General features: G+C 32.1%; 1 protein-coding gene across 1 annotated transcript in view; it reads left to right on the top strand.

The window, feature by feature from the left end:
* The window catches only part of LOC130895123 (chloride channel protein 2-like), a 32,916-nt gene that overhangs the window by 17,398 nt on the left and 1,663 nt on the right, over nt 1-13,855 (top strand). The window contains exons 9-14 of the mRNA XM_057802277.1: nt 1,959-2,193; nt 4,191-4,314; nt 6,594-6,863; nt 10,435-10,658; nt 10,718-11,040; nt 11,455-11,548. Of these exons, the coding sequence (XP_057658260.1) occupies nt 1,959-2,193; nt 4,191-4,314; nt 6,594-6,863; nt 10,435-10,658; nt 10,718-11,040; nt 11,455-11,548 (1,270 nt within the window). The remainder of the gene's footprint in view (nt 1-1,958; nt 2,194-4,190; nt 4,315-6,593; nt 6,864-10,434; nt 10,659-10,717; nt 11,041-11,454; nt 11,549-13,855) is intronic.

Below are 13,855 nucleotides of genomic sequence, written 5' to 3'. Positions count from 1 at the left end.
TAGCACGATATCTAGCAATGTGTCAAGACAAATTCATTTTTTAATACTCATTAAAAAAATACCTGGCAGCTAAAGAAGACTTTAATGTGCAAAAGTGAAACATTTCGGACTTTACCTTAAATTAAAAGAACATTTAGGCTTAATGACAATTATGAAAATTTTAAAATGAATGTGTTATTAACATTAGGAAATTCTGCTTGGTTTTTTTCAGTTGTTGATTTATATATAAGCTAGATAATTGACTAGACTCTCAAGCAAGTGCTCGTCCGTGGTTTCAAGTCTGTTTCAATGAACATCTTGAGGGAATAAAATCAAACAAAAAACTGTAGGTTTTGAGGAGAAGTGATTGCATGGAGCTGTAACATACATGTCCAGCCTAGCTCTAGAAAAGAGTTGGTAATAATGAAATCTCGGTGAATCGCTAAACTTAGAGAGTACAAGGATTCAGTGATGTTCAGACGAAATCCTGATGTTCCCAACTACGATTGGGTATACGTTAGAAAACTAATCTTTACACACACCATGTCAAAGAAAAACTTTTTATTATTATCCTTTATGTGATAGACATGATTTTGTAACTAATGCAATACTATATCGGCAAACAGAAAATAGAAAAACGAAAAAATTGTTTTGCTTAAATTTACAAACAGATAACTAATACGAGGGTTGCTACTCAAGTTTTGAGATAAACAAATAAAAACAAATATTTATAATTGCATATGGTTTTATTGTTTCTCAAAAAATTCTCCATTAAGATCAATACACTATTGCATGCATTGGAGATACCTCCAAAACATGGGATTTGAACGTATCAACCGCATCTTCGGCAGTAGAAAAATGTTGACCTCGAAATTTATTTTTGATCTGTAGGAATAAGAAGAAATCATTGGGAGCCAAATAAGGACTGTACGGCCGATGACCCGTCAATTCGATGTTTTGACTATTCAAAAACTTTTTTGTTTGAACTCATATTGTCTTTGTGAAGGATGATTCGGCGATTGGTTTCGCTGATTTTTTCGAACACTTCTGGCAAAGAAATGCTGGTGTACCATTCAGAATTAACTGTTCACCGTTGCTCTAATGGAACGTGATTCGTCGTCTATCACGCAATATTTAATGTATGAGAGTGGAACTAATGCCTAAATGTCACGGTATGTCACATGACGATATGGCAAGCGAGTTTTTCTGGCACAAAAGCCGATTTTGGACTAGCTTCACGATGGTGCTTCATCACCAAAAGTCGGAAACTGCTGTTGGTGTAATCCACGTTGAAAGTCAAAGAAAATCATCGCACCAAACTTTTCGCGATTTGATTTTATTTTTTAAACAAGTTGAATGTTACAAATATCTGTAAACAACTCAAATAGCACTCGTATGACAACACGTTCTACGTATGATCACCATTAAAAATGTTAAGCTTTATGATGGCAATGTCAGATTTGACATATTCTTATCAGTGTTGCCATATCGCCAAACTTAACTAGCAGCTCTCATAATATACCGTTTTAGTACCTATTCCATCGATACTTATTTATTAACCCTGGAAAGAATTCTACTTAAACACATTCCAGTTTTAAATTATTTCAAATTTTAAAAAGTTAATTTCTCGTGTGTTCTAGTAGGTACGGTATTCCTGGGGATAAAAAGAAAAATAACAAAACATAACTGAAAAGCAAACAATTACAAAAATGACATTAGAAGGAAAAATATGCATAATTTTGAAATAAAACATAAATTCTATATTCTCACTACCATGTATGATGCAATCCTTTTTCCCAATAAGAAAAGCTTATCCTTTCTTATGGTTCTTGTTGTTCTGTTAGTTTTCTCACCAACATTACTCATGGAGCATTGTATGCATGCAATTTCTTCTATTTAATAGTGTGTTTAATTTTTGTAAACTCTACAATATTTTTAATAAGTTTTGACCCATATTGAATAGAGTGTTTTTTTTCCAGTCGATTTTTGTACCCAGCTATTGTAGCGCTATTGGTATCAACGATTACTTTCCCTCTGGGCACAGGGCAATTTATAGCAGGGGATTTGAATGTCCATGGGCAAGTTGCATCATTGTTTAGCAATTTCACATGGACTGATCATAATGTGAGCGTAGCGCACGATGCAATAATAAGTCATTGGAGAACTGAATGGACTGGAGTTTATATCAATTTAACATGTTACTTGATATTCACAGTAAGAGCATTTTTCTTTAGTTTTTTTAAAAATTTACAATAATAATCATTCCTGAAAAATAATTCCAGTTTCAGTGATATTTGATCAAGTATATTTGAAAGATGATATCTTCTTATTGTTGTGTTGGATCTTGAAGAAGTTCTAGCTTTGAATTTTTCACATACTTTTTTGTTATCTCCTGATAAGAGTGGAATTAAGTAATAACTAAACTCACTCACTTTGTTCACAGAATTTATAGAATCACTACAACAGTTCAATTAAGGGCATGAAAAAGAGTTAAAAGGTTTTAAATGACGACAGAGTCTGCATTCTTTAATGCCAAGTAACGAGTATGCATAGTTGAATGGAAGATTAAGAACATTGTGTAGTTATGTAAAGAAAAAGATTAAAACGTTTTCAAGATAGTTTCGAGGGAGCTGTATGAGAAGTTGCGTACCCAACAGGATCGATTCTCAGTTAGGATTGTAATCTGAAAGGCACTATTATCATGCCATCTTCAATCAAACACATTATTTTGGAAATAGTAGTAGTCTCAATAATACATATTACGAGAGCGGTTCAAATATATTCGAGACTAACGCTGTAAATGACGCGCATGTATCTTTTGCAGGTCGTGGCTTATGTCCTAACTGGTTCCCTTGATAACAGTGCGGCATAGTTTCGTGAACACTCATTTTACGCGCGTGCTACGACCATGAGTGAACGTTAAGTGTCGACCACCGTTGTGCAACGTAATGTCATTCGTTTTTTGGTATGTGGAGGCAGTAAAAATTCGTAAATTCTTCGGCGTTTACGAAATCAATTTGGTAGTGAGAGCCTGAGTAGTTCTGCTGTATTTAAATGGGCCAAAGCCTTCAAATATGGCCGCGAAACCGTCGAAAAGGAGCGTGGACCGCGAACCTCACACCAAGCAACATTTGCTGTGTAGAACAACTCATTTTGGAGGATCGAAAAATTTTGACTAGAGCCTATCATTCACGAACACCTTCAACGATTTAGAGGAGTTTGTGCGCACATAGCTGTCCGAGTTGCACAAGGAATTCTTCGATACCAGCATCAAAAAGCTTCCGGAGATGTGTCAAAATTGTCTAACTATTGAGGGGGATTACATAGAAAAACTGTAAATCGAAGCTACAAATAAATTGTGTCAAAAGGCATTGATTAGTAAAAGCAATGGGATTTCCTTTATAATATGGTTCGGTTTATAAATACAGTGTATTAAAAACAATGTAAACAAACAACATGAAACTTGAATAAACCCTATTTAAGGTACTCCCATCGGCCAGTAATGCATTTGTCTGGAGGTAGCTTCTTTAAGAATGTCTGTCATCTACTCTATCATAATCCTCTCAATGCCAGGAAACGACCAATCATATTTTTTATTTCTGTAAAAGCCAGAAGTCGCATGATGCTAAATCTGGTAATTGAGTCGTTTGTGGACAAACAGAAAGACATTCGGTAGCTACAAACTTAAGAATCAAAAGATGTTAGGAAGCGGATTATTATGATAAAGAAAAGTCGTTGGTTAATATCTCTGTTATAAACTATGCTCTCACAATTAAAGAAAATAGTTGCCGTGGCCTTGATGTCAGACTTTGATTGACTGTTCTTTTTTAAAGCGAAGTCAATTACTGATTTTCCATAGATAGTGACAATTTGTCACATTTTCTTAACTTGAAACAAAACGTTTTAATGCTTTGTACAAATTCCATGCTCCACTCAAAAAATTGCAAACAGAATTTCACTAACCGTATCAAACTTGTTTTAACACATGAAGTATGAGTTCAGTTGACATTGATGCAGTATAAACCGACTTCTGGCTATGAAAATTTGGTCAAATCAGCAAGAAAAAACTGCAAATTGCATAAAAAGTCGTTATAAGCTACGTACTCACTATCATGGATTATTCTTGTAAAAATTAGTAAATTAAACATCTCCTCTGTATTAATTTATGGACACTGGTTGTTATCTATATCGCTATATGTATTCTCTTGCAGTTTCTGTTTTCAATCATTTGTTCAACAGTTCCAGTTCCAAGCGGTAGTTTCATCCCTGTTTTTAAAATTGGTGCTGCGTTTGGTAGAATAGTAGGAGAGTTAATGCATATGTGGTTTCCAACAGGTACATTACAAATTATATGGTTATGTCATAACAAATATTTACCAAATTAGTATAGAAAACTATAGAATAAAACTGGATAATAAAACAACTCACAAGGTACCAACATCTACATTTCTATCTTTTCATTATTAGAGTTTTCTTGATAATATAGGGTGTTCCGGAACTCAATGAAAAAATTCCGGACTGAGTAGATTACCTGAAAATAAGGATGTGGCAAAAAAAAATTGCCATACGACCCCTGGTTTCTAAGTTATAGTCGTTTAAAGTTGCGAAATCAGAACTTATATTTATTATCTAATAAATATTCGAGGTCGGCACTTCTACACGCTTCCGTAGTCTACGAAATATATTTCTTTGAAATTGGAATAGGATTCTAGGATTCTGCTTTATAGAGTCACAATGAAAGTTTATTCCATAGATCTTTTCGTTCCTTGTGTTTGCCAGTGTTGCATACACCAAATTTTTAAGATATCTCCAAACAAATGAATCCATTGTTTTTAATTCAGGGGAACGTGGTGGCCATGTCGACCAATTTGCCTATTAGGAAAAATGTTATTTGATTTATTTTTTACATCATTTAGGAAGTGGGCCGGGGCTCCATCGAGCTTGAACCACATGTCTCGCTGACTATTCAGGTTATTATAAAAAAAATATGGACCTACTCAATTATTACTGTTGTTATTTGTTACACAGCAGTGTTGATTAAAATCAATCTAGGTCTTTATATACATTTTATTTACATCTTCATATATATACATCATCTATCACTTATATCTTATAAAACCAACCATGTGCTAAAAAAACCGGTAAAACCATATATTCACTTAACCTTACTTTTCTCAATAATAATCAACTACAAAAACAAAACTATGTACATAGAACATTAAACCAAGAATAGTTCACCAATAGGATTGATCAATCCCATAAGACGTACATACGCCAATTCTTGAGCCAAGGTCAAGTGATGCTTACGTCACCTGCAGACCTCGACGGCTTGTTTACCATTTACGCTGTGCGGTATTGCTTGTGTTTTTGTTAATTCGAAAAGGTCGTACAAGTGATTGAAGAGTTGGAAATTCGTTTTTTACTTAGTTCTACGTTTTAAAAACTATTATTTGTGTGTATTATATATGTGGAGAATAGTGAACAAAGACAATATTATTGTTTAAGGCAAAATAATCTTGTGAGACTTTCAAGGGTAGGTAAAAATGTTTTGTTATATTAAAGCTGGATTTAAATAGCAAAATAAAAATTAAAATCCAAGTCAGTTACTGGCTGAAAGAAAACCAGCTGAGCAGAAATGACAATTTAATTGGCTTATTTAAATTTCTATTCTTTATACACCACAATAAAAAATTAAAAAAATGGGCGAATCATAACAGCGTTTTTGGTCGGTTGGTTTGCATTTGTCCAGCAACTAATCTAGATTTTTATTTTACTTTTTTTTGCTAAATGAAACTTTGTTTGTTTGTTTGAACTATCCATTTAAAATAATTAAGGCTTTTTGTAAATTAAGGACTATAATCAGAATAAATTTTAGAAATCTAAAAGCTAAATTTGAAAGCACGAATTTGAAGAGAAAGTCTGTAAAAGGGGATGAAGATGACGGCAGAAAAACTGGAAAAAAAATGTTCAAAATTACTCATTGACAGATTTCTACCTATCTCTTTATTTTATATATATCTGATATTTTATTATTTTTCTTAAATTTAATAATTTAGATTATTATTAGAAATATTTTTCATAAATCAGTTTAAATCATTTCATTTGTTTTTACTTTTTAATTTTTAGTTTAAAGTTTGTTAATGGCTTCTGTTTTACTAATTATAAAATACAGATCATTTTAAAAAATAATTCATTTTCTTTAATTTCTTTTCTTCATTGTATACCTATTATAAATGGAACTTAAAATTAACTGAATAATTGGAAATTGGATTTTAAATTAATATTAATTACATACGTAATCATTCATTGCAAATTCATAATGTTCGAATGTATAATTTAGAAAATATACTTTTATATTAGTTCTGATTTCGCAACTTTAAAGACCTATAACTCAGAAACGAGGGGTCGTATGAGAATTTTTTTTCTATTTCACAACTTTTTTTTCACGTCATCTACTCACTCTCGAATTTTTTGCATCAATTTTCGTATTTTGTATAATATATAATAATATTGTTTGTCATAACTTATTGTCTCTTAATTTGTGATATTAATCAAATAATTGTTTGTTGGCTATTCCGAATCAATATTAGTTTCAATTCCCTCATTTTTTTTAGGTATGCGTTATGGTGGAAAAACTTCAAAGATCATCCCAGGAGGTTATGCTACAGTTGGTGCTGCAGCTTTTAGTGGATCAGTAACGCATACAATTTCTGTATCTGTTATAGTTTTTGAAATGACAGGTCAAATTACTCACATCATTCCAATGATGATTGCTGTATTGATATCCAATGCTGTTGCCAGCCTTCTCTATCCCAGTATTTACGATAGTATAATTTTAATAAAAAAGCTGCCATATCTGCCCGACCTTTTGCCAAACAGTAGTGGTAAGAAAATTAAAATATTTGATAGAGAACGTGACTGATTTACCATATATTTTTTTGTTTCGAAAACTACATAACTATCACTAGTATCAACATATAAAATTGTTTTCTTGAGTTTTACTAGCTGACCCGGCAAACGTTGTTCTGCCATATAAATTATATCTACGAAAAATTTTTCTAGTTCAATACAAATAAAAACTTACTATAATAGTCCGGGAACCGGCAATCTCAAAAGACCCGTGATCGCGGAATTGCAAAATTCTTATATACATAAATCGACAGCTATTAATTAGAGGAACAAAATACACTCGGTAAGCGTCGAATCATTTGGACGAAAGTATGAAAATGAAACATACAATTTATTGATACAAAATGAAGGGTATAAAAATATTTTTGAGCATTTAACGGATCCACAAGACATTAATAATAAAGAAAAAACAGTCCTATACGAATGAAATGTACAATGTACAAAATAGTGATGTAAATGCTGCAAGATTTGAATTATTTTTGAAGTTCTTTACAAGTACAAGTGACAAAGAAGATTTTTATAAAGGCATGATGAATTTTAATTCTATAGCTTATTTCAGAAGCGTATAGAGCAATAAAATATCATTAGGTATGCAAAGGGACCACAGAGTGACCCAACGAATATTTAAGCAACTTTCATAGTTTGGCATTGATTTCATTGTAAAAAAATTTTTTTTATCAAGTGCAGGTAATACCACCCGGGTTGGGGTCAATTTATGAGTTTAGCCTATTGTTATCCATCCACAAACACTGAAAATATTGTGCCAAAGGCGTGCCGGTAGGATACTCGTAAAAAGAAAAGAATTTTATTTTAACAGAATAGTAACATTCTGCCATGCTGGAAAGCCTTATCACAAAAAATTTTACGCACAATATTCGTTAATAAAATGTGACAAAATGTTACGGAACCAAAATGCATTTCATATGATCCAACCGAATGTGGATGGCAATTCATGGAAAATCATAAACTCGAATCATTTTGGTATAACGGCCCAGCGGTACCACTAAAAGTTGAAGTAATGATAATAATTATGTTCTGCTTTAGTATAAACAATTATTTTATCTGAAATTAATAAATTGATTACGATATTTTAACTGAAATAAAAATGAACTCGAAAAAAAATTCCTATATTTCCTTCGAGTCTATTTATCCTTTTACAACTTTACGCTTATTACAGAGTGAAATGATGTAAGTGAAATGGTGTGGTGGCATGCCTAGCAAATCCAATGAATTTAAAAACTCAATTGGATAATTCACACTTTCGTTGGTATCGCAAACTGCATCGATAGATTTGTGTTACAGCAAGTCTTCAGAGAACAACTATTGTATCTTTAAATTTAACCCATTGACGTCCACATTTTTTGCTGAGAAAATCGATCTTTATGCCAGCCACTTATGATTTTCATATTGTGTGTACATCGGGAATTATGTTATCGATGAGAGTATTTTGCGAGTCGATGATTGTGCAATAATTCTGTAATTTTATGCATCCAGTATTTACATGTACAGCAACTTTCCCATCGTCAATATCTAATAGTTGTTTAGAGAAAGTTGGCGGATGGATGCGGGAGCTCACAACACGTGTTTATTTACATGAGATCACTTAATTAACTGAGGGTTAAAACTTTCTTTATCAGTTATCAATAAAATGTGAATAAATAATTATTGCACTAAATAAAATAAAAATCGTGCCAAAAAAATTTTAGTTTATCATTAACAAATAAGATATGGCGGTTGATTGAAAATTAAATAAAAAAATTGGGGGTGGACTACCTTTAATATTTAGGGGGATGAAAAATAGATGTTGTTCGATTCTCAGACCTACCCGATATGCACACAAAATTTCATGAGAATCGGTCAAGCCGTTTCGGAGGAGTTCAATTACAAACACCGCGACACGAGAATTTTATATATTAGATAAAAAATAATCGAGAATGGTCAATGCAGCACAAAATATTATGTATATCTTATTCAAATTCATACAATTATGTTTTCTATTAAGCAACAACGTTTACTTCTCAAAAGTTGTGAACTAAATTTAAGAAATAAATAATAGTCGGATGGTGTCATATCAGGCAAATGTAGTGGTTATTAGAAAAAGTTTGTTGGGCATTTTTTCAGAAGGGGATCGTATAAGAGCTCAATCTTATGGGATCTCTAAAAATCTGGAAAGGAAAAAAAGAAGAAAGATGAATGGAAAATAACATTAACTGAGAAATGAATACATATATAACGATTATCTACAATATTACAATGATGAAATTCAGGGGACTCATTTTCTTCAGATCAATTGGGATCATGGCATCAAGCCCGCTGACAGTAAGACAATTATTCAGCACATTCTGAAGGAACTGAACTACTCATAAGAATCTTTCATCGATAGTCGATTTATCTTAATTTAAGGTCTCCCTGCAGTATTTCCGTACGAACTTTCATTTGTATTGTATTGTGTGTCCGGTATTATTATTTGTAGACAAACTTCCACCATTCCAGAGGTTGTCAAAACATACTAATTGTTTCTGAATTCTTTTTGAACAGATTCTATATTTAAGTAATGTAATATTTTACCAATATACCAAGATAATTGTTGGGTTAAATCAATTTATTTTCCCAGGAGTTTATGATGAAGTCACGTCTAAACATTTTAGAGGTGGTTTAATGACACTACCTAACACAATACAAACAATTATTTTTAGAATACTAATATCTTCCAAATTATAGAACAAATATTCATGAAGCTAAACGTACCACTTTTTAATATGTTCTTGAAATTCTTTTTTGTTCACAAGTAATTAATTTTATGAAGGGTTATTAACTTGGGCTGTATTTATTAGCAGAAAGATTTTATAAAGTAGGTTTATTCTCTTATTTACATTTGAGTTTTAAAGTGAAAGGTTAGGTTAGGTTAGTTTAGATTAGGTTAGGTTAGGTTTTGTGTAGCTAGAACCGCTACAAGTGGCAGATTTTTGATGAATTAGAAGCTGTCGCGATTTTAGTAGGACTTTGAGAAGGATTTAAGAAATCTTGCTATTTTCCTTGTTTGTGAGGGAGAAGTATAGTGAATGAATGCTATATGAGGTAAATTTGGCCAGAAAATTTTGCTTCGACTTTACATTAAACTTCGAAATTTGTGCATGCTATGAATAAAGAAGGGGGAGGATTCAAACTGAGACAGTTAATTGAGATAAAGTTTAAGCAGGGTATTTTTTTGGTTCAAATATTAGAAAGTTGCCGGGCAAAGCTTTTTCTCAATTACCATGATTAATTATTTCCTGAGAATTTGGGAGATATCAGCAACGAGCAGGGTGATAGATATCAGAACATTGGAGATTTGGCGCCAAAGAAGATTTTGAAGGTGAAGATACACCCCGCATATAAAGGAAAAATGAAATGCTTTACTAAGAGATATTTTTGAAATATTTTTTTGCCTATTTTCATATTGAGATAGGCTCATAGTGCTATTCAGTTTTATGTTACAGCATTTTTGTGTACTAGTATAAATTAAGCAATTTCATACATAGTCCAATTTTCTGTACATTTTTTTAGGTATGTACAACGTATATGTAGAAAATTTTATGGTACGAGATGTAAAATATATCTTCTATGGAATGACCTATCAACAATTAAAAGTATTACTAAAAGAGAATAGACAAAGAAAAAGTTTTCCGCTAGTGGACAGCCCAGAAAATATGGTCCTTTTAGGATCGATCCAGCGAATGGCTTTGATTCAAATTATAGAAAAACATATAGGAAAAGAAAGACGACTGCAGGTATGTAAACGTCGTAACGTTGTTGATGTTTGCATAAATGTAATTTTTTCCTGTTTCAGGTCGCAGCTATAAGACAAAGAGAAGCAAAAGAAAGAGAAGAGCAGTTCTTAGCAGAAGAGAGAAATAGACGAAGACCATCAAGATTTCACGTAGTTCCAGCTCCAGATTTACTGAATAGACAAATTTCCGAAACCCATTTGGATCAACCAACTTATAATCCAGTTATAGGATCTCAACCAAAAAAATCCATCCTCAAAAAAACGAATTCATTTACATTGAAAGGATTCACACCGTTTTTATCTACTAGTCCAGGAAATACGCCCTATACAACTGTCACGGGAGCAGAAAGTCGAATTCGGTCAGCTTTTGAAGCTATCTTCAGGTAACACAATCATTCCATCTGAAATTTTTATTGCAGTTATAAATACAGGTAACAGAATTCTTCCAATTACCGTAAACTCTTTCTTATTTTATCATTTATATATATATATATATATATATATATATAATTCTTTCAATTCTTTCAATTACCGTAAACTTTTTCTTATTTTATCATTTATATATATATATATATATATATATATATATATATATATATATATATATATAAACTGAAAGGTAACTGTAGTTCACGACAACAGAAGTTGAAAGCGTTTTTATCACATAATCGTTTTGAATGGTCTACAATCTATTTTTGGCTTTAACTACATTAACTTACTATGTATTTCTTATAATTAAAAAAAATACTTCTTTGAATCATTTATATTCTATAAAATATGTCAATTATTAATTACAGGAAGTCCGCTCAACTTCAAGATGTGGACAATAACGCTAACGAAGATGTTCATACTACGCCACCAAGTCCAACTATGTCTAAAAAAGTACAGCTGGTAAGCTAAAAGATTTTATGAATCAGGTATATCAAACTTCGGTCAGAAAACCTCAGAACATCAGAGCTTTATATTCTGAACCATGAACAGCAAACCATGAACTACATACATAATCCCCATTGAATCCAATTTTGTGACGTCATAAATTACAGAAAGTCTGTAGCCATCCTACATAAGCTTGTATCTTGGGGATATTGACAATATTTTGAGTTAGATTACCTTATAGAGTGAGGTTTACATAAAAGAAACCTCATTATTGATTATTAAGGTGTTTGTTAACATTTTACTGTGGTAATGTCATGTCATTTGTAACGTCAAAAGATAATCTGACAGATTTGATTAAGTATACCGTCATATTTTTTATGAGAGTCCTTGGACTAAGAGCTGATCTGCTAAATGCCTAACCCAACCTAATTTGAATTACAGTAGAAATTCGATTATCCGACCCTCAGTTATATGGATTCGCGATTAAATAAGTAAGTAATATTGAGTTAATTTACAAAATGTTTAACATATGTACTAAAAGAAGAATTTATGCAAGCACGAACGAGTCGGAACTGGCATTACCCAATAACGCCCGCGCCCCACGCGTTTCGTTATTGTTTCAATTAGTTATCAATTATTCTGATGTGTAAAATATTTTAAACAAAATTAAACTTATTATTAAATTATGATTATTTTTGATTAATAATATTATTATTTATTAATAAATATTACTATTATTAAACTTATTTTAATTCACAAAACCCGCTTTTCTTCATACATTCGATTTTCCGAATCCCTAAGGACAATTAGTCCGGTTAATCGAGTTTCCACTGTATTTTCATTGTGTCGTTGACATGACGAACTTTATATTTCATATATCTGCATTTTAACTTTGTTATACTATTTAAAACTCGACTGATATCAAGTGCCTTATTCTTAAACATGACCCTTGAAATATTAATGACGACAAAATGACAGACTTGACTCAAAACTTCCAAATGTATCTTAGAGGACTCTATTCAAAAATGTCTGCTTGCATCGATAACAAAATCACTTCTCTTGTTTTTTCAACACTGGCACTCGATGGACCATCATAGAAATCTACAAAATATTTTCCAGTATCGTTCTTTTTTCAGGTTCACTGAGATCTTGCAACTTCGCAGTTGCTCCTGATGTTATAATGGTGCATTTTCTTCTAATTTTCGGTTTAAGTAATAAAATCTATTGAAAAATTCGGATCGACAAGATTTATAACTCTTGCTCTAAAACATAACAAAATAATCCTTTCTGAGCTTGCTTTAATTTTATTCAGAGGCTTTCTAAGTAAATTCAGAAAATCGAATTTTTGAAATATATGTTGCGTTTGTATTTCCATTTTATTAAAATTTTCTTCCAATACATTAAAAAGAAACATTAAGCAGCTAACAAACATGAGTGGAGTTTATCAGTGAAACTAATTGAATTTGGTTTTCTTTGCAACTCTGATTAACATCTAAGATGATGTAAAACTACGAATTGTCGCCAAACAATATTTTCTTTCTTTGTTTTTGTGAAACATGAGGCAAAGCTATTCGTCGGAACCAGTCTATAAAAACTCGGGCTTCAAACCAATAACAATGACTGCAAGAATAGGGCCAGCCCAACAGTTTACTTTCCTCCTACTCGTTATATGATGTTGGACCTTATAAATGTTTTCTTGCAAGTCATTAGAATTTGGAATGCCTCAAGCCTCAGTACTAGGTCTATTTGGTTTCTTTTGTTTATAATCGACATCACCTATTTAGATATCAGTAGTAAAATATGTCTATTTGCAGACGTCACTAGTTTCTCTTGAAGCTACCCTGATCTTTCAGCACTTCATAGGACCATACCTAGTGACCTAACTACCCTTAAATCATAGTGAGATCCCAATTTTTTCTGTCTCAACGTTTCTAAGACTAAAATTTTATCATATAAAAATACATTGCTGCCTTTTCTATTAAATATCACCACCATTGACGTCGCTGAATCTTCAAAATTCTTAGTGCTTGTTGTTCCTTATCTAAAAAATTAAATTCCTTCTGTTTTGCGCTGAGATCAATTTCCAATGAACTGAATAGCAGAGCTCACTGCAGGGACTTCAAAAGATTAAAAATTCTGACTCTTCCTTCCTTATTCATCTTTGAATCCGTCTGCCTAATTCGTAAGCACGCTTCTCCAATTCTCCGACCTTTACATACCTTCTCCACGTTCAGAATTAGTTAAGGGCTCAACATTTTACAATGCAAAACAATGCACAATCATTTGCCAAGTGAAATCAAATCAATATAATCTTTTCCCCTA

This window comes from Diorhabda carinulata, chromosome 6, assembly GCF_026250575.1.
Source record: "Diorhabda carinulata isolate Delta chromosome 6, icDioCari1.1, whole genome shotgun sequence".
Lineage (NCBI taxonomy): Eukaryota > Metazoa > Arthropoda > Insecta > Coleoptera > Chrysomelidae > Diorhabda > Diorhabda carinulata.
The sequence above is the reverse complement of the archived record's forward strand: the minus strand, read 5'-3'. Positions and strand labels throughout refer to the sequence as shown.